At 35.4% G+C, this 19,934-nt stretch overlaps 1 protein-coding gene and 1 non-coding gene across 4 annotated transcripts in view; both read right to left on the minus strand.

Annotated features, from left to right (window-relative positions):
- Positions 1-1,133: 1,133 nt before the first annotated feature.
- Positions 1,134-1,250, minus strand: LOC119513026. Its single transcript, XR_005212533.1, has one exon. It is a non-coding gene; the product is annotated as a small nucleolar RNA SNORD89 (small nucleolar RNA).
- Positions 1,251-3,084: 1,834 nt separating this feature from the next.
- RNF149 (ring finger protein 149) overlaps positions 3,085-19,934 on the minus strand; it is a 29,602-nt gene continuing 12,752 nt past the window's right edge. The window contains exons 2-7 of one of the 3 annotated variants that reach the window (XM_037806457.1): positions 17,848-18,098; positions 16,870-16,938; positions 12,766-12,848; positions 10,509-10,605; positions 7,036-7,234; positions 3,085-3,810 (exon numbers count right to left, since the gene is read on the minus strand). In XM_037806457.1, coding sequence (XP_037662385.1) covers positions 3,767-3,810; positions 7,036-7,234; positions 10,509-10,605; positions 12,766-12,848; positions 16,870-16,938; positions 17,848-18,098 — 743 coding nt within the window. In that variant the 3' untranslated portion in view covers positions 3,085-3,766. Of the gene's footprint in view, positions 3,811-7,035; positions 7,235-10,508; positions 10,606-12,765; positions 12,849-16,869; positions 16,939-16,960; positions 17,586-17,847; positions 18,099-19,934 lie in introns of those variants that run through there. The other 2 variants (XM_037806458.1, XM_037806459.1) reach the window with 2 other exon arrangements.

Genomic DNA, 19,934 nt, shown 5'->3' on the forward strand with positions numbered 1-19,934 from the left:
TCTAGCTTTAGTATCTTCAAATCATCTGTTAAAAAGACAGCAGTAAACAAATAATTCCCTTAATATTATTATTCATTTAAACAACTTTACAGAAATGCTATTCCTTTAAATTTTTATTCCTATGGTGTACATATACATTCACACACAATTTTAAGCGGCATGTGCCACTGTTTTATTGTTTAATGATTCACATTTCCATGGAGAATGATATATTAATCTCTCTTTTCTATTTATACAATCTACTATTGTTTTTAGTAGAAAAATCCTTAAGATGCTTTAAATCACTTATATCTTTGCTTGGAAGGGTGTCAAGTTCAACAGCCCATGAAACGTACTGGCCTTCCCAGGTTTGTTATTAACCCATAACACAAGCCTACATGCTCATCAAAAAGAATGGAATGGGGCTGACTTTTTATTCTAATATTAATTTTACATGAATACAATGCAAATACTTTTTTCAATTCACTATTTTATATGTTGCTATAGAACAGGGTATGGCTGATTATGATATCATGGAAATTTCACTTTTATAACTATTAACCTAAATACCAGTTTTCTTTTTTCTTTTTTTTTAAGTACTAGTATTTTTGCAAATGAAATGCTGACAAGTGTTCTTAAACAAAAACTAAACTGGCTGGGAAAGGCGTAGGTGGCTCTTCTAATTGGCTGCTGCTTCACGGAAGCACAACGTATGTCGTACCACAAAGCAAGCTGTGGTCCCAGCCAACATCCTGTGCTTTGTGAATCGCAAAGGAGGGTTCACACTTTTGACTAAATGTATAATTACCTCAAATTCTGGGTAGTAATACTTACGATTAGTGGACTTAATCTCATCCTTGATTAAGCTAATAAACTTCAATGTGCTCAGAGACTGCTGCCAAGCTAAGCTTCTTACTGGGGAGTGTGGTTACACTGGATATTTCAGCCAATGGGAACACAACTAATCTTGAGGTTTATGATTATGAATGACTATGATTCTGGCAATCCTTGAGTTGGCAAGTATATGTCAAGTTACACAGAGAGGTATTTACTACTCGTTTTTTCTTAAAAGTATTTCAGTACTTGGGAATGCCTTTCTTGGCCATTCCTGTTTGGAAAGTTTGTCTGAGACACACAGCTTAAATCCTGATGTTACTGAGGTCAGACCCATGGTTCGCTTCAGGAGATTTTGTCATCGTGCGTCCATACAGAGAGCAAACTGAAATTCGGAGGCACTGCAATTCGGCCTTTTATTGTCATCATTCCTCAGTAACAGTAGGAGCAATCTTTCAGACTGAGATCCCTACAAAAACAGCCTAGGAGAAGTTGTTATTACCTGCCAAACGGTTCCACGTTTTTCCACCCCTCCTCTGGGCCTTTGTGGTTTTCTATGGGGAAATCCAGAAGAGGCCAATCAAGATGATTCTGGGAGTGAATAAGCACAACAGCAGGCAGTGAGCTACGGCTATAAAGGACTTTATACACATGGATATTTTTCCTCTTTCAAACCACTGCCTGAAATTGTCAAAGCTAAAAAAGCCAAACTGTTTCTACATTATTTGTAAACAAATGCCTTTTATGACAATTGTCAGAAAAATGATTTTATAAAAATAAAAAATTGTATTTTAAAGAATATAGTTTTAGTAACTAAACTAAATCTATTAACTAAACTCTTCACCTACATTCCCCTTCTCCCAGCATCTTATCAACTTTTAAGTTTCAGCAGAAATTCTAGTAACATCTGACCCATTTTTATCATTTATTTCTATCTAAAATGACTTGTATCAAAGGAAGCTTTCTCCTTTCAAAATATTTGAGAGTTTTCTTATCTTCTCTTTCTGCTACTAAAGACTTGCATTTCTACAGATGAGACTACAATTATGCCAACCTCTTCTCCTTTATAATTTGGTATCCAAACTTTTTGAATTAAGAAAAAGTTATATTTAACAGCTGCTAAGAAATCACAGTTCCGTACTGTAGTTATCAAAAATAATTTACCTTGTGCTGTCAGTCTTCTTTATAAAAACTTCATTCACTATTGGAAAGAATTGTTAAAAGCATTTATTTCTAGAATAGTTCTTAAATTATAAAGAGCACACACGAACTACTTGGTACAGAATCAAGGACATATTTTCCTATGACACCGAGCCACAGAATGTAGATTTCAGAGACAAATGGCTGTTATGGAAACCTACTCTGAGGCAATCTGTTAAATAAAACAAAACTAGCACTCACAGTAAGATGGTTTCTATTCTGACAGCTCCTCATTGAATTTGGCCTAGAGTGTACTTTAGAAAAAGTACAGTTTACTTTTGAGTATTTTGTTATGAGTGGTTAGAATCAAAGTGTGGTGAAACAGTGTGAAAAAACAAGCTATTTACTTAATACTTTATAGTAGATATGGCTACTATAAGAATGAATTCTTTATTATTTCTAAATTACATTTTTTCCCTCAATAAACTCTTATTTTTATGTTACAAAACTATGAAAATAAATGTAAGGTATGCACAGTAACTAATTTAGAAGCAACAAAGGACTAAATTTTCATGCTGTAAAAAAATAACTCTCCCCATACTCCTTGACCTCAACTTCCAGGAATTGAGAGAAGAGCCGAGTATGCTTATATGACTGTTTCTTTATTTAATCACTTTATAAAACTTGGACAGCAATCTCCAAAAGTTTTATATTTGTTTGCTCCTTGGACCTGCAGGTAAGGAAAGCAAACAAGAAAAAAAAGGATTGAAGATTAAGCAAGGTCATAGTATTAGGGGTTTGCTTAAAAACAAATCAAAAAACATAACAAAACAAAAACAAACAAAAAACAAATCAAGCAAATTGGTTACTTGCTTATTTTGTTCCAACAACTGGAAATATAAAAATTCTCTATCTAGCACCCTTTTAATATTAAAGATTAAATTGCAGTTAGATGGTACTGTAAACGATTGTACACTGTGGATGACTGTATGGTATGTGAATATATCTCAATAAAACTGAATTTAAAAAAACTGCAGTTGGAACCAATATAAAAATTCATCATTTTTAAAAATCACAGTATACCTACTTGATTTCCTTAATGAGTCAATAAAGAAATAATGCTATATGCAATACAGAATCTTAGTTTTTTTATTTGCAGAAAAAATGGACAAATTCTCCTTCCCATCAAGGCATCACAAGACATTAGGTAATAAAAGGGGAAAGTGCAAATCTTAAAGTCTTCTAGTGATTTTCTCATAACTCCCCATAGAAAACAACAACGAAAAAGTACTCTAAGGTTTTGAAATCTCTATATACAGTACAGACGCACAAGAAAGGTACAGATTTCTCATCTTGTTTACAAGTTTAAAGTTCTGAAGTCTTTGGAGGAAACGCATATGATCAACTACTGAAATTAATTACACAATTCTGCTTCAAGTAGACCAAAACGCGGTGTGCTTAGTCTTAAAACATCCTCAAGAAATAGAATTAATCTTGTTTTTACAGTCCCACAGGAGCTATCCTAATATTCAGAAACCCCACCTTTACATTAGAATTTCTCTGTTAAGTCTGAGATGACATATTGTTTATCGTAAACGATATATTTTAGTAGGCAAATATATGAAGACTAATCAAAAAGTTTCTTTAAGAATAAAATATCTTAGCCCTTTTGTATATCAAACCAGAATCTGGACGGTAAAACAAAGTACATTATTTTCAAATATACAAACTGTGTGCGCTAAGGTAAAAAAAATATAATGTCCTTAAGTTCAAGCCAAAGCTCTGTCCACGACGCCAGCAGTGGGAACTTGCACTAGGCTACTGGTCCGCCACGCTGAGGGTCACTCCCGCCTGTTCCTACAACAAAGCAACAAAAGCCACCTCACATCAGTCAGCCAGCATACTCCGGACTTCACTACACACACACAGGTGTGCACGTGGTGATTACAGTTCAAGAAACACATGACAGAAACATTTAAATGGAACTTACATGCTAAATTACAATCCATTTCAGAGAAAGTCACCAAGAAAAATATATAAATATCGTACATACAGTATTTAGTAACCATAATTATTTAAGAAAAAAAGAGGAGTATATAAAAGGAACCATATGTTAAAATGCAGAAATAAGTATGAAAGGTTTTCTAGTATTAGCCTACCCAACATTGATTTGATCAGCATGTGCTATGAAAAAAGACGCAGTTTGAGTCGGTGGTATTAAAATGTTTTCAGAAGTAAAATAAGTAATCCTTAACAAAATACTAGCAAACTGGATCTGACAGCATATTAATGGGAGTATACACTATGACAAGTGGGATTTTCTCCAGGAATGCAATGGTGGTTCAACATAAGAATTAATAAAAGAAACATAAGAAAATCAATCAATGATTTTTATGATTCCTTAATAGACTGAAGGACAAAAAAAAACAGAATGCAGAAAACTCATTTCACAAAATCCTACACCCTTTCATGACAAAAACATTCAGAAAACTAGGAATAGAAGTAACTTACTCAACATGATAAAGGGCATATATGAAAAATCCACATTATACTCAATGGCAAAAGACTGAAACGCACCCCCCCCCCAAGATTAAGAACAAGACAAGGATGCCCACTTTCACCACTGCTATTCAACACTGTGATAGAAATTCTATCCAGAGCAATTAGGTAAGGAAAAGAAATAAAAGGCATCCAAATTGGAAAGGAAGAAGTAAAACTCTTCCTATTCATAAATGATGTAACCTTATAGATAGAAAATTCCTAAGAATCCACCAAAAAACTGCTAGAGCTAATAAACTAATTCAGTGAAGTTGCAGGCTACAAGAGCAACACACAAAAACACAGCTGTGTTTCTGTATACAAGGAAGAATTTGAAAAGGAAATTAAGAGAACAATTCCATTTCAACATCATCCCAAAGAATAAAATACAATGAAAACTACAAAACATGGCTGAATGAAATTAAAGACCTAAATAAATGAAAAGACTTCTTTTATTCATGGATTAGATGATACAATGTAGTTAAGACGGCAATACTACCCAAAGTAATCTACAAACTCAATGCAATCCCAATCAAAATTCCAATGGCCTTTCTAGTAAAAAAGGAAAAGCTGATCCTCATATTCAAATGGAATTGCTAAGAGGCCTAAGTAGGCAAGACAATACTGAAAAAGAAAAAGTTGGAAGACTCACACTTTCCAATTTCAAAATGTAATCTAAATTTCTCCAAAGAAGATATACAAAACTATAGTAATCAAAACAGTGCTATTGATACAAAGACAGACATACAGACCAAAGAACAGAACTGAGAATCCAGAAATAAAGCTATATATCTAGGGCCAATTGATTTTTGACAAGGGTGCCTAGACCGTTCAATGGGGGAAAGAATAGTCTCTTCAACAAATTTTACAAGGCAATTTGAGGAGAGACCATCGACAAACTGGAATGCACTAAAAGATGGTAACATGAAAAGGGAACAATCTGGAGACCACTTTATATAAAAGGCACATCTGAAGGACATTTACGTAGGGTAAGAATCTTTATCTGTGTTTAAACATCTCGAGGGCAGTCATATACTAAAGAAAGCAAATTTAGTTTTCCTTTCTAGAGGTAAAGCCAATGGCGGAAATTACATTGGTATGTGCTTTGGCTCAGTATAATGGCATTCCTAAAAACAGGAGCCATTTATAAATAGAACGCACGTCCTGTGAGGTGGGGCAGCCCAAGCCAGAGGTTGCAGAACTGATTAGGAAAATGCCAGCAACAGATCAGCCTTTTCAACTTTGTAATTCTCTGAAATTCATTTCCCCCTTTTCTTCCACAATGAACTCTCTCTTCCTCTGGGACTGCTTTAAAATCAAGTTTTAATATCTGTATCTATCTTTGCCTCACAGGTCCTAAATATGTTAAAAGACAGACAAAGTGATTCAGTGTGAATCTTACTGATTTGGAAAAAATGCTTCCTTCTAGGTTAGCAAATGTCAAAATTAGAAGCATCAATTCTTCCCAATTAAAATAATCTGTAAATTAATTCAATTCCAATCAAACTTCTGATGGGATTTTCTTTCACTTAGCAAAATGATTTTAGAATTAATCTCCAAAAATGCAGGATAGTGTGGACATTTTTTATTAAAGAATAATGATGAAGGCATTTGCCTTGCCTTATAAATAGCAAAATGTATTATTTCAAATAATTACTATTTACTAAACAATATCAGGACTAGTTAAATATGTGCAAAAAAAATGTTCATTAAATCCCCTTCTCAAACCTTAAATATGTAGATTAAAGATTTAAATGTAAAATATAAAACCACAAACAGTAGCAAAATATAGGTCTTTTATAATCCTGAGACAAGAAAGGCTTCTTAAATTGGCATGATAGGAAAGACAGAACCATGCATGAATGAGAAGTCTGACTACATAAAAATAAAAAGCTTCCATCAGGCAAAATACACGAAAAAAATCAAAGGATATAGAAATTGGGGGGGAAAGTTTACAATATATATGACAAGGGCCTAATATTTCCGATATATATAAAGAACTCTAAGAATCAACATGAAAAAATTAATATCGCCATAGAAAAATGAACCAAGGATGAAACAGTCAATTCAAAAAGGAAGAAATAAAAAAATATAATCCACTGTTTGTTTACCTATCAGAATGGTAGAGAACAATTAGATAAGAGGTAAATATATTCACTTAATGATTTGATAATAGGAAAAAAACCACAAGTCCATCAAGGGTATGGTTTAAATAAATTACTCAATCAAAAAGGTAATACTTACCATGTAGCTATAAAAATTATGTACATACTTATTGGATACAGAAAAAGCAGCAAATATTAAGTGAAAAGAGGTGGTTACCAAACAGCATAAAAATTATATTTCCCCAAGCTTTCTTTGAAAATCTATATACAGTTAACATGCAAACACAGAGAAACAGTTGAAAAGATATTTATCAAAATGTAAAAATAGTATTTCCAGATGTGGGATTATGAATGGTTTTCATTTTTTCCTTTATGTTTTTCTGTATTTTGTGTATTTCCTAATTCTCTTCCAAATACTGATAATCTGCAAGCTACTTACCTAATAACGCTATACTTTCAGCAGTGTCTTCTTTAAAACCGGCATTACGTTGAGGTACAGATTCATTAGAGGAAGATGATGGTAAGTTGTTTCTATCACTTCTGTCGTCGTCTTGTACACTACTACTCAAATTGACAGCTGGAACACTTCCAGGGGGAGATTCTGGAGCAGGCATCTCCTGCACATCCTCTGGCTCTCCCTTGAGAATTTAGAAGAAAATACCTTTTCTAAACAACATGATCAAAGTTTCATCTGTCATCTTTTGCATGTGAAATTATAAAAAATATTGCTAACTTTTATCAACTAGATTTGGTAACAAGCACATTGATGTGCTTTATCTAGCATCATCAGAAAATGAGTTACTTCTCAATAAGCAAGCTTTCCAAGACCTGAATGTTCATTCTAAAAACTGTTTTTCCCTTGATACAAGTCAACACCACCTTTTAAACCATTTATTGATGGAGAGTGACGCTTTCTTGCCTTCCTGAAGAGTCGGGCTATCTGCTGATCGCTTAGGGCTGTGGCACGAGCTCTACCTGCTGCCTGGCACTGTTCAGGGCCAGCCACTAGGGTTGGAGGAGCCCCAGGTTTCACCTGCATTTGGGTCCACTTGAAAAAATGTCAGTTTGCCTCCAATTTCCCTTCCTATCCCAAGCTGATGCTTTAAAGAAGAAATAAGATAATAAAAGCAAGGGCTGGAGACTCTATCAGCATTACTGTAATAAGCATCAAAATTTGGGCATATCCAGGAACCTATTTTGATTAATATCAGAGTCAAAGTTGTATTTTGAGTCTCCGAAATTGCTGGTCAAGTAATCTATTAAAGAGGGACCACTGTGTAGGTTTACTGTGAACTTGTGATGCAAATTCTTACCTTTGTTTCAAGTAAAAGTGCAGGGCACGGTCATCCCACCACCCCACCCCTGTCCTCAGCCACTCTTGGGGCTACGGGCACAGCAGGCCTGCTGCACCCCCTGCCCTGTGCACAGCCTGGCTGCAACGCTCCCTCCTCTGGGGCACACATCATGTGGTAGACTACCTTCTTGACATCTTAACTGAACACCCTCAGAGCCTGACAGAGCGCTCCCTTCCACCCTGACTCATGACGCAACAAGCAGCAGTTGAGATAATGCCCCAACTCCTGCTCAGCCGGATCCCTATCTGCTTTTCTAGGCTTATCTAAATACCCACCAAACTTAGCCACCTGCTAGTCTCAAACCCCACACACTTTCTTTCACATCCTTGTGAATACTCATTTGTGCAATATACAAATCTGTCTGAAAAATCCTTCATACTCAGCTCAGATGCCCTTCTAAAAACACCCACTCCCAGTATCTCCCCAACTTCCACTTGGCAGAGTAAACTACTCCTTTCTCTGTGCTCCCACAGCACTTCAGACACACCTCCTCCACCATATTCTGTTTGTGGGTGTGCTTCTGGCCCTCACGCCCCAGTGCCCAGCCCTCCTATCTCACCAGTCCAGAAAGTGAAACCCAGAAGGGTGGAGAACTAGTTATTACACGACAGCATGTCATGGCCATCAATGAAATCCAATGAGCTACCACCACACTGGCAGGAGGGGCCAATGGGTCTAAGAAAATGGCACACTTGTCTTAACGATTAAAAAAAAATTAAAGGCAAGATAAGTTAATACTTAGCTTGGCTTTAACATTATTATAGGTTTCTGTTCTTTAGAAAAGAAATTAGGCTTTCTGGGGATACATGTGCTATCTTTTTGAAGTTACATTCTAAGAAAGCATCTCAACCTTATATAAAATGAAGAATATTGACTTTTAGTATATGAAATATATAAATGTAGATGTTTTTCCAAAAACAAAACTAATGAAGATTAAAGTTCAGTGCTAAAATCAATGAAATTCTTTTAATGAAAATTTCTAGAAATGAAAAGCAGGATTAAAATTACCAACTAAGGAAGAAAACAAATTAATATGAGCTTCACAGTATATTTAAATAAAGGAAAAAGAGTCCTAAAACTTTGCCAAGAGAAAACCACTGCCAAGCTGCAAGTATTTTGCTATCTAAATATGCTGTCTCACAAAGTTTCACCCTCTCGTCTAAGCTAAAGCCATGCAGCAGAAAGGGGATGAGTCAAGTATATTAAGCAAGCATATGCCATGCTGAACAAAGCCGTAATTATGAAAAACTATGAATAAATGAATAACAGAAATTCTAGAGGAAAGAAAGTTTCTAGACATCAAAGTGGGATGAGGTTTTAGTTAGACAGTTCTTGAATGCTGGCCGTCCCTCTTCATGTCTGCTTATAGCTATAGCAATCTGGAACACACAAATGTAATTCAGAGAAAATCAGAGTCATTATTAAGGGAGCATCTTTTGAAGACACCAAGCTGCTAGCTTAGGCTAGAAGATGAGAGTGCATTTTAACAGACCTGCAGCTGGGAAGGAACTATCTTGTTTCAAGCATCAATTCTTCAGTGATGCTGGTACAGAAAGAAGCCTCTGACTCTCATGGCTTTAAGTTGCCTAAAATGATTACCACAAAAAGCCTCTTCGTACTAAGAACTCCAGAACGACATTTTAACAACAAGAAATACATACTCTTTATTTAAATTACTTTTTTCAAAAGATCATTAAACTATTTATTATTAAATCAAGAATGTTTTGACACTCTAATAACTTGTATGAAGATACTAAAAACAATAAAAAACATAACCTAGAAAAATCTATTTTTTCCTCAGCACCTTCTCTTTTTGGCAATATAGTACTGGAATTAAGCAAACTTGGGTTTCAAAGCTGGTTCTCCATTACCTAGCTGTGTGACCTTTGTTAAGCTTGAGTCTTGAGTTTCTAATTAGTAAAACAGGGATAATAACAGTATTGATACAGCAGTCAGAAGGATTGTGATAACGCATGCAAAGCATTTAGCAAAAAGTTGGTTATTGTTATCTCCCGTTCACTTTGCCTTAATTGTCTCTATTTTCTGAGGAAGGTCCCATGGCCATCTAAGTATCACAAACTGATGCAACAAACAATACAAGCCAGATTTCCCCAACACTGCATGCATCTGAGACCCAGGCACTGGGAGAACTGGTGTCAAGAAGTGTCAGATTCAGTTTCCTCACATGTAAAATATGCACCTTGGGCCAGAACAGCTCTAAAGCCCCTTCCATTTCAAACATTTTAAAATCCTTGCTTATATGAAATCGCCTAGTATATATACATTCTGCAGTGTGGTATACCAAAACATACTTCTCTAAGGAATCAAAACCTCTGTGGGAAACATCCTAGCGTAATATTCTATAATCACAAATTTACTTAATTTTTTGGAATGCCTTAAAATTCATTTTTAATAAAGAAGAAAATTTCTTCTGAGACCTAGAAAGAGGTTAAAGAAGAGTATTTAGTCCACTCCTCTTGCCTCTGGTCAATAATGAAATCAAGTAACTCAGTAAGAACTGGGGCAGAGATGGAATATAAACAAAAACGCAACAAACCCAATATCCCAGGGCTTTGATGACATCAAGTTTACACATTGGACAAGTTCGGTGATCCAAAAGCCATGGGTCAATGCATGTTCTATGAAAAATGTGCCTAAAAAAATTAAGTATGTGTTAATGTTTTAAAATAAATTGTTCTATCTTATAAAGGAACACAAACACTCTACCAACTCATTCCTCATCATCGCATCACAAGTTAACTAATGGTAAATCAACATTGTAGTCTACTCACTCACCCTCTGTAATTACGTATTCTGTGTTCTATGCTAGACAGAATTTGGCACTTAAAGGGAAAATTCCCTTTCATTCCATAAAAACAGCAGGATTTATTTTCAGAATAGAGTTTTATCTTAGCTTCATGCAAGGCGGTATATTTTTATGTGCCTTTTGTTAAGTTACTTGAAAACCTTTGGGGAATTAATACAGCTTAAGTAAACTAATGGTATCTTTATATAGGTGCATAAAATGACACGCATGGAAAACATGATACATTAGGAACAAGTCACCTGTGGGTCACAGGCTTAAAAAATTAACTTATTTTTTCTCTTACACACTTTTGTATGTTCCAATTTTTCAGTAGTGAACACCTATTACTTTCAGATTTAGGAAAAAAAAAAAAAAAGAAGACGTACCTATCTTCTTCGCTGATTTGTCTTAGTTGGCTCACTTTCCCTCACATGTTTTCTAAGAGTATGGCTTTGAAGCCAAACTATCCGGGCTCAAATATCAGCTCCACTACTTGAGAGCTGTGGCTCTGCAGCAGTGACTTAACCTCTCTGCACCTCATTTTCCTCATTTGTGAAACGGGGGACAGTACTAGGATCTATACCACAGGGCTCTGAAGAGGACACACAGAGCCTGCTCATACAGGTGCTGGGTGCACAAATACTCACATTTTTCACTATTATTATTGCTAATATCTGAAGATCTTTCCTCTGAACAGAAATTCGCTAGTGCAGTTAAAAATAACAATGATATAACAGTACAGTCCAGCTTATCTTTTGACTTTTCCATCCTCCGTCTGAAACTGACCCAAAGGAAAAATTTTTACAAAAACACAAAAGAAACGTTGTTGCCTTGCCTTGGGGGTTATAGAGAGCCCTGGGGAAGAGGAGGAGCCCAGGAGCGGGCTGTGGCGGTGAGACAGCCACACACGCACAAGTCTGCCTGTGAGGGTCAAGGACACGGCCGGCCCAGCAGCAGGACGGGACGCAGCGCGGCAGAAGGGAGCAAGCTCAGGCTACCCGCCCGCACAGCAGCTAGGCACCATTTTCAAGTCAGAAAGGCTTGCAACAAAGCAGCCTCAAGGTCAAATTCTTTTGTTTTAATAATTTTCTAGGGGACGTGATCAACCCATATTGACCGACCGTTAAGTATTCACTCCATCAACCCTATTTAAATGACTCTGGATTTAAGCAAACTACCCTTATTTAGGGAACTTTTATTTGAATTTGTTATTCTGGTGTTTATTCCTTCATTTTCTTCACAGAAATACTGAGAACTTAATCTAATCAAAGGTACTTATACATATATTCTAAAGTACCTTGCAAACATCAAGACATATATTAACTTGTAACTTGCTTCTAATAGGTATGAAGTATAACTAAAATTGATCAAAGAATTAAAACACCTTAATTTATGAACAAATAATAAGCCCTTGGTCTAACAAAGTAATTCTTTGAAAAAGTTACCAATTAAGGCATCCCATTATTAAAAATGAAATCTCAACTTCCTATTGCTAAAACAAAGCCCTTAGTGTCACCAGCAATATGGAAGAAATATTTATTTTACACAACCCCAAAGACAACCCAAACTCAGGGTGCAAATAATAGTAGCCCACTGCTTTCCCCTGACCTGTGTCCTGACGGCCATATCTGCCACTCTTCAAAGGCCCTTCCACTTTCGTGCTTCAGCCCCCTTGCTCCCAAGGCGGCACACTGTTCCACCACTAAACATATAATGACATTCTTAGGGTTCTAATGAAGCCCTGATTTTAACAGTAAAGCCAATCTCAAACAAAGATAAATAGTGGGTCTAAATGATCCCCTACAAGTGTCTTGAGCAAAGTATTTTGAGAATAATACAATACAGGAGCCTTAAAGACAATATTAAAATCCAAGCTTCTCTTCTGAAAGATGAGATGATCACAAGAGACCAAGATCTTCACATCATGAAAGACATGCAACTATCAAAAAACCTGAAATTTGTCAAGTAATTTGTCATCAGTAGTTCTCAGGAGGTGAAAAGAACATACTTGCATGGCAGAATTCTGATAATATCCTTTACTTTAAAATTTTCAATACACACTGCACAATTTTCAGCATCTATATCGATTCCCTATAAAAAGAAAAGAGGAAAGAGTTTATTATATCTTGATACATAGTCTATCATCATGGGTAAAACAATGATGACTTCTATGCTAAATTAGTACAACCTGAAACTAAACACATGTAACTATACTAGGCATTTTCTTTTTACCACTCTAGAGATTATCCAAAGAAGTTGGCCAAAAAGGAAAAAATTTCATTGTTTATTTAATCAGACATAAACATTTTAAATACTATGCTAGTATTCCTGTTTTAAGGGCTGTAGAAATGAAAATGTCTGCTTTACAACAATAAAATAAATTATGTTTCAAATATAAAACTTACAATATAAAGAGAATGAATACTCAATAAGCTACTTGTCTTCTGAAATCATTAATAAACAGCAAAACAAAACAAAACACCCAAGAGCACTTTTATTAGAATCTGTTGAAGAAAAGAGAAGCAACTTGCAAACAAGAAAAGGCAAATGGCTCAATATCTGAAAATATTTACCATCACTAGTGATAAAAGAATTATAAATTAAAATAAGTTACCGTTTTTCATCTACCAAACTTAAACAGGTGTAAAAAGAAGCAAAAACGCTGGAAAGCAGCAGTCTCATGACAAAATTTGCACTTCTAAGAATCTACCTATGATAGACCTTTCTGGAGGCGTCAGTGCCCCCCCTCTTGTACTTCTGAGTAGCCCCTAGGATTTATCCACCTGGCCCCATCCCATCGACTGAAAGCAGATGGGATCTGAACGGTCATCTGACCCAAGACAGGCCAATGGGACTCTCTTTCCTGGGATGCGACGATGGGGATTCAGAGACCAATCAGTGTCTACATGTAGCTAGAACTTTAGCAAGTTAATTTTGTGGAATATGGCTATTCCATCCTTATAAAATTGTTTTAAAATCTATTTAAGCATGTATATCACGTGGTAGCAAACAGTTAAAATATGAATTTGTATGTATATATTATCAAAGATTGTTTTAAATTTACTTTACATTTTAAACTATACATTTGTATAAAATAAAATATTATGACTTATTTATCATATGCCATGCAAAAATGATGAAATGACTTTTAAAATCCCCAACAGTTTGCAATGAGTAAAGAAAAATTACAAAGCAAATACCAGTCTCCAAACTGAATAAGGTGTAGATTTAAAAGTAAATATCACATTTTTCCATACAAGTTCAAAATGTAAAAAAGTCAGAAAATCCATGGATATACCTCATGGACCATTCAGGAATCCTTTCTTTTTAAACTATTATTTTGACAACTTTCAAAAAACAACCAGTGGAAACATATTTTCAAAAAGGAAATAATATAGGAAAAGGATAAAAATACCTATTCACGTTCTCAAAGACTCAATTCAGTAAATCACACATACGAATACACACCTTTTATTTAAGCACTGAGATAAAGCAGAAGTTTATGTTCCAACATAAAACTATATGCTTGTTAAGTAACTAGTTATGCTGAATGTTTGTAGAGTCTAACACAGCCACTAACTGGAAACTCCCTTAGGATTCCCTGGGATCTGTAAGTCAGACAACTGATCAAAAACCACAAGATATGAACAAAAAAAAAGTGTACTTTGTTTTCTGCTCAATGCCTTCACATGGAAATAAACTAGTACCTTCCAGAAACTATTAAAATTCAACTGCTACTACAATGTAAAAGTCATTAGGCCAAACAATCTAACTCCAATGTTGAAGACCATCGACAAGCATTATGTTCTTTCTGATATGCCTAATTTTCTCAATATTTATCCTAAATATTTTACTTTGAATACTTTTCAGTTTTCCTTTTCTTCCCCCAGTGAAAACTTAACTATTCCTAACATAACATTTATTTTATAAATGATGTAAAGCTTTCTGCTACGCATTACATGTTGTACCCAGAGTCTATTTTCAGCTGACTGTATTCAGTCAACTGGAGCACACAGGTGGAATTTGGGTACTGCTGACCACCACTGGCCAATCAGACGATTTACTCCTCCAACACTTCATTCGGGTGAAAATCCGGGAATTGACTGGAGTAAAAGTTCTGACACAAAGATTGTTGACTTTGGATCTTCCTATCTCTGATGATTTGTTACAATCTTTGCCCCATCTATATGTGGATGGAATACATTTGACAAAGTCAGTTTTTTTTAACTGCAAAATAAAATAAATTTTAGAAATTCTAAAAAGACCTTTACCTTCTAAACTCACTTTCCTCAATCCAAATTTTCCAACAATTTAACACAAGCCCAGCTACTTTCATCAACTGGGTTCAGAGGCTTCTCTATATCCTTAAACCACTTTTACTTAAACTAGCTTTGACAGTTCCCTGAAATAAAAATGTTCTAAGACATCTATTAGGTCATGGCATATTAATATATGGTTGGATTTAATTTATTAATACTTTATTTAGAATTTCTGCACATAGAACCGTAAGCAATATTGGTCCACAGATTCTTTTTATTGTTATACTTCGCAAGATTTTGGCATTAAAAATTTGCTGACTTTGTAAAACAATTTGAGACAGTTTCTATCTTTCTATGCCATGGAATACAGTGTAGAAGTTGATCCTTTAAGGTTTGACAGAGTTCACTGGTACTCTTAAGTGATAGACTATGGACAAACTAATTTCTTCTATGGATATTGATTTATTAAAGTTTTCTACATCTTTTTGAGGGAGTTGATGTGATAGTTTACATATTCCTAGAAAATCCATTTCTCTTATATGCAACATAAATACAGTGTATTTCTAATTATCTTGAGCACCTTGCAACTGTGTCCTAAAGTAATTTCTGCAATAAAAAAAATCTTGGCTAGTTTTGTAAAGAGAACTAATTCATGATTTTTTTTTTTTACCCATTCTCCTGGGAGTAAAACACCCATAGTGTTAACATTTGTTAACAGTAATATTTTAATATTCTTTCATCAACAGTAACAAATGTACCACACCAACACTATGGGTCAATAATATAGGGGGAGCAGGGGTATGGGAGGATTTGGGTTTTCTTTTTTACTTGTATTTCTTTTCTGAAGTAATGAAAATGTTCTAAAATTGATCATGGGGCTGTATGCACAACCATGTGATGATACTGTGAGCCAGTGATTGTATACTTCAGATGGTTTCTATGCTGTTTTGAATGTATCTTAATAAAATTGCATTAAAACAAACAAACAAACAAAACCCTCTGGTATGACTGTGAACTTTTAAGATATTGGCCATGTCAAAATGTTTCTTTTTTGCTAAAAGAAGTTTTTTTTTTTTTTTTTTTTTAAATTCAGTTTTATTGAGAAATATCCCATCTATGGTGTACAATCAACTGTTCACAGTTCCGCCATATAGTTGTGCATTCACCACCACAATCAATTTTTGAACATTTTCATTACTCCAAAAAGAATGAAAATAAGAATAAAAAATAAAAGTAAAAAAGAATACCCAAATCATTCTACCACCCCCACCCCCCCATCCCACCCTAAAAAAGCAGTTTTAAAAACACTTTTTCTCCCCTTTTCCACAAATCCCAATATTTTCACCTGGGAATTAAGAGACTCAGGAAGAAAGGGCACTTTGCCTCAGATTTAACAGAAATGAATTAAAAATATCAAAGGTCTATGGTACAGACTAAGTTCTTTATCTTCTCAGAGTCACCTGGGTCCAGCACTGACGAATAAAGAGAATTTTCTGTGATGATGGGAATGTTCTGCCATCAGGGCAGCAAGCGGCCACATGTGGCTATCGAGCATCTGAAATGTGCCAGTGTGACTGATGAACTTTATTTTAAATTACATTAAATTAATTTAAATTAAAATAGCCATATGTGGCCAATGGCTACCATAACTGGACAGCTCTTTGCATTATGTGACAGAATACTGCTTACAACTCTTCTTTAAAATGAACACATACATGAAAGTTAGTATTAACTTAAACTAGCCAAACCACCACAGTTCAATATGGTGAACTTAGCAGACTGGAAATGATTTCTTAGACACATAAACAGACACATTCTCTAGTCTAAACCAAAACACCCCACAAAAAGATTACCTTTTCTCCATGCTTCACAGTATGAAGTGGAAGCTGGCCAATAACTTTCTTAGTTTCTTTTCTATGGCTCTTGGATAGGAAAAATATTATTATTGAAAAATTAAAGTTCAACCTCTATTTAAAAAAGATCAGATTAAAATATATGCAACTATACAGAAAAAACAAAAAGCAAGTTAAATGACTACTCTGAAAATAACTAAAAAAGCAATAATAATTTATGTCTTAAGGTACAGAAAAGCCATATGCAACTTACTAGCTGTTTAAGAATACTTATTTTCAATTCCATGTTTGAAAAAGAAACCAATTCTCATGTTTAAATATTGACAAGAAAGTAGTAAGCTGAGGACGGGGGTAACACACACTCACCTGTGAACATCCCCGAAAGGAAAGAGCCCTTCCTGGTGGTCAGGTGGAAGACAATCCAGAAATGACTGTCTACTGCCTACAAAGTCAGGAAGGTCAACTTTTCAAGACTACAGTGGAATTTTCAAGACTACAGTTTGAAATTCCAAGGTCTGCCTTTGGAAGCCTCTGGCTCCTCAAATGCCCTCCTTGCTGTTACTTAGTATCTCTCTGCAGATAAAACGGCTTTGAAAGTGGCTCCACAATGGAGGCAGAGAAGCCGCCTTCCACAGCTCCTCGCCTTCGGGCCCAGTCAGAGAACAGGGTTACCAGAGGACAGCTCTATCTCACACCTTTCTGACATTCCTTCATGTCTGGAAAAGGACAAAGAGGGGATCTGCAGGAGCCAAACAAGCAGAACAGGACCCAGATTTAAAGGTACTTAATTTCCCAGAAAACAGAAAACTTACTAGATTCCAAACTAAAAATTATTTTCAAAAATTGTATTAATATTTAAATGTTATGAGTGAAAATGAAATTAAGAATATGGTCAGTACAACTCCAAGCAGTACACATGGGAAGTATTTATGAACTATCTTTAAGAAGCAGGTTAAAAAAGGAGTTATCCTTAATTACCTGATTTCCAAACTGTGAGCCAGTGTACAGGAAACGCTGTATATAGTAAAATATCAGCCAGGCCAGTGAGATGATCATCATGGTGATGAAGGCAATGGCCACAAACACCACTGACTGGCCACTGATGAACTCCTGCACATGGCGGGTGCCAAGCCCAATGGCCATTCTTACTGGAATTCCTTTTTGCACCAGATCCAAAATTTCTCTTCCTTTTGGGTAACTAACCATAATTACCACTGTATTTCCAGTTCCTGTGGGGAAGCACAAAGAAATCAATAAAGAACACAAAAGATCTATAGAAAGCTAGGAGAAATGTAAGTAAATGCTTATCTATGCATAAGTATTTGAAAACTTGGATAAATGGATAATTTTCAGTGAAAACATAAGCTACCAAAACTGGTCCCAAAAGAGAAAAACAAAACAGACTGATTGCTATGGAAGAATGTAGAATAAATCATTAAGAACTATACCCAAAAAACTCTGAAACAGTTTTTTTAAAAGCTGTGCTGGTTTGAATCTGTTATGTATCCCATAAAAAAGACCTGTTCTTTAATGTTGTTTTGTAGGGGCAGACCTATTGGGGTTAGGACCTTTTGATTAGGTTGTTTCCATGGAGATGTGACCTACCCAGTAGAGGGTGGGACCTTTCAATTACATTATTTCCATGGAGATGTGACCCCACCCATTCAGGATAGGTCCTGATTAGTTTACTGGAGTCCTTAAGAGAGCTCAGGGAGAGAGATAAGAGCCGACACAGACCCACATGCTTGGAGATGCAGACGTCTGGCGATGCAAAGCTAAGATATGAAGCCCAGAGTTTGCCCCAGAAAAGCTAAGAGAGGACTCCCAGATGCTTAGTGAGAAAGCCACTGGAATCAGAAGCTGAAAGCAATGCAACTAGGAAGCAAAGGACCAGCAGACGCCAACCATGTGCCTTCCCAGCTAACAGGGGTGTTTCAGACACCATCGGCCATTGTTCAGTGAAGGTATCCTCTTGCTGAAGCCTTACTATGGACACTTTTATGGCCTCAGAAATGTAAATTTGTAACCTAATGAATCCTTTTTATAAAAGCCAATCCATTTCTGGTATATTGCATTTCCGGTAGCTTTAGCAAACTGGAACAGAAGCCATAACTCAATTTGTTTATAAAAGGTTGAGTTTCTTTCCTGGATATAAATCCCTTAATTATTGAGGAGCTTATTATATTTCAAATTAGGTCCCTTCTGACCTTTGAAGGTGGTGTCGAATTAGACTGAGAGATTTTGCGCATTTTGTGAAATAATTATTGGTATGTTGTGAGAATAAAGTATATAAATGCCTGGCTGCATTTCAAACCCAAGCATAAATTTTTTCTTCTTCCATTATTTTGTAGTATCTGTCTCTTCTCCCCTTCATGAATACTATTATTGGAGGGTAGTATGCATGTTCAAAGTTTTGTAAATTTATTGTCAAATTTATTTCTAGTTGCAGGCAGTCTGGATCAATACTATTGGTGGGATGGATAGTGTTTTTATTATTCACCATACTAAGACGATCATATTTTTTGATTAAAGTGAATTCTGTTTTGTAGTCATTGCTGACTGCAAGCCCTGAGTGGATATGGAAAGTTGTAAAAGGTTTGTGAAAGTGAATATTGTTTGTAGTAGTCATTGGTGATTAAGATCCAATAAACATGTCTAACGGAGTATGGTTTTGTCCTAAAGTAAAATGAATGTAAAACAAGACCTGAATGGATATGGAAAGTTGTAGAAGGTCTGTGAAAGTGAAGTCTGTCATAGTCAATGCTGACCAAAAATTTGATAGGCCTGTTTATTCATACAAATCTGGAGTTTAGTTTTCTCTCTGTTAAAATTATGTGGATTGTTGATCTGCCTTTAATGAAAGTTACGAAGTATTTTCTTAACCATTTGGAAACTCTGTCTAGAAGACAAAGGTTTTAGATATCAGAATAGTATCCTTGTTGATATTTATATGTTGACCTTATCATCCTTTATTTTAGAAGACAAGTCTCACTTTTAAAAGAAAACTGTTACAAAAAATTTGTTCTTCCACTTTGTAAAGATGAGGTGCTAAAACAGTTTAACCT

This window comes from Choloepus didactylus, chromosome 17 (genome assembly GCF_015220235.1).
Source record: "Choloepus didactylus isolate mChoDid1 chromosome 17, mChoDid1.pri, whole genome shotgun sequence".
In the NCBI taxonomy this organism is placed as follows: Eukaryota; Metazoa; Chordata; class Mammalia; order Pilosa; family Megalonychidae; genus Choloepus; species Choloepus didactylus.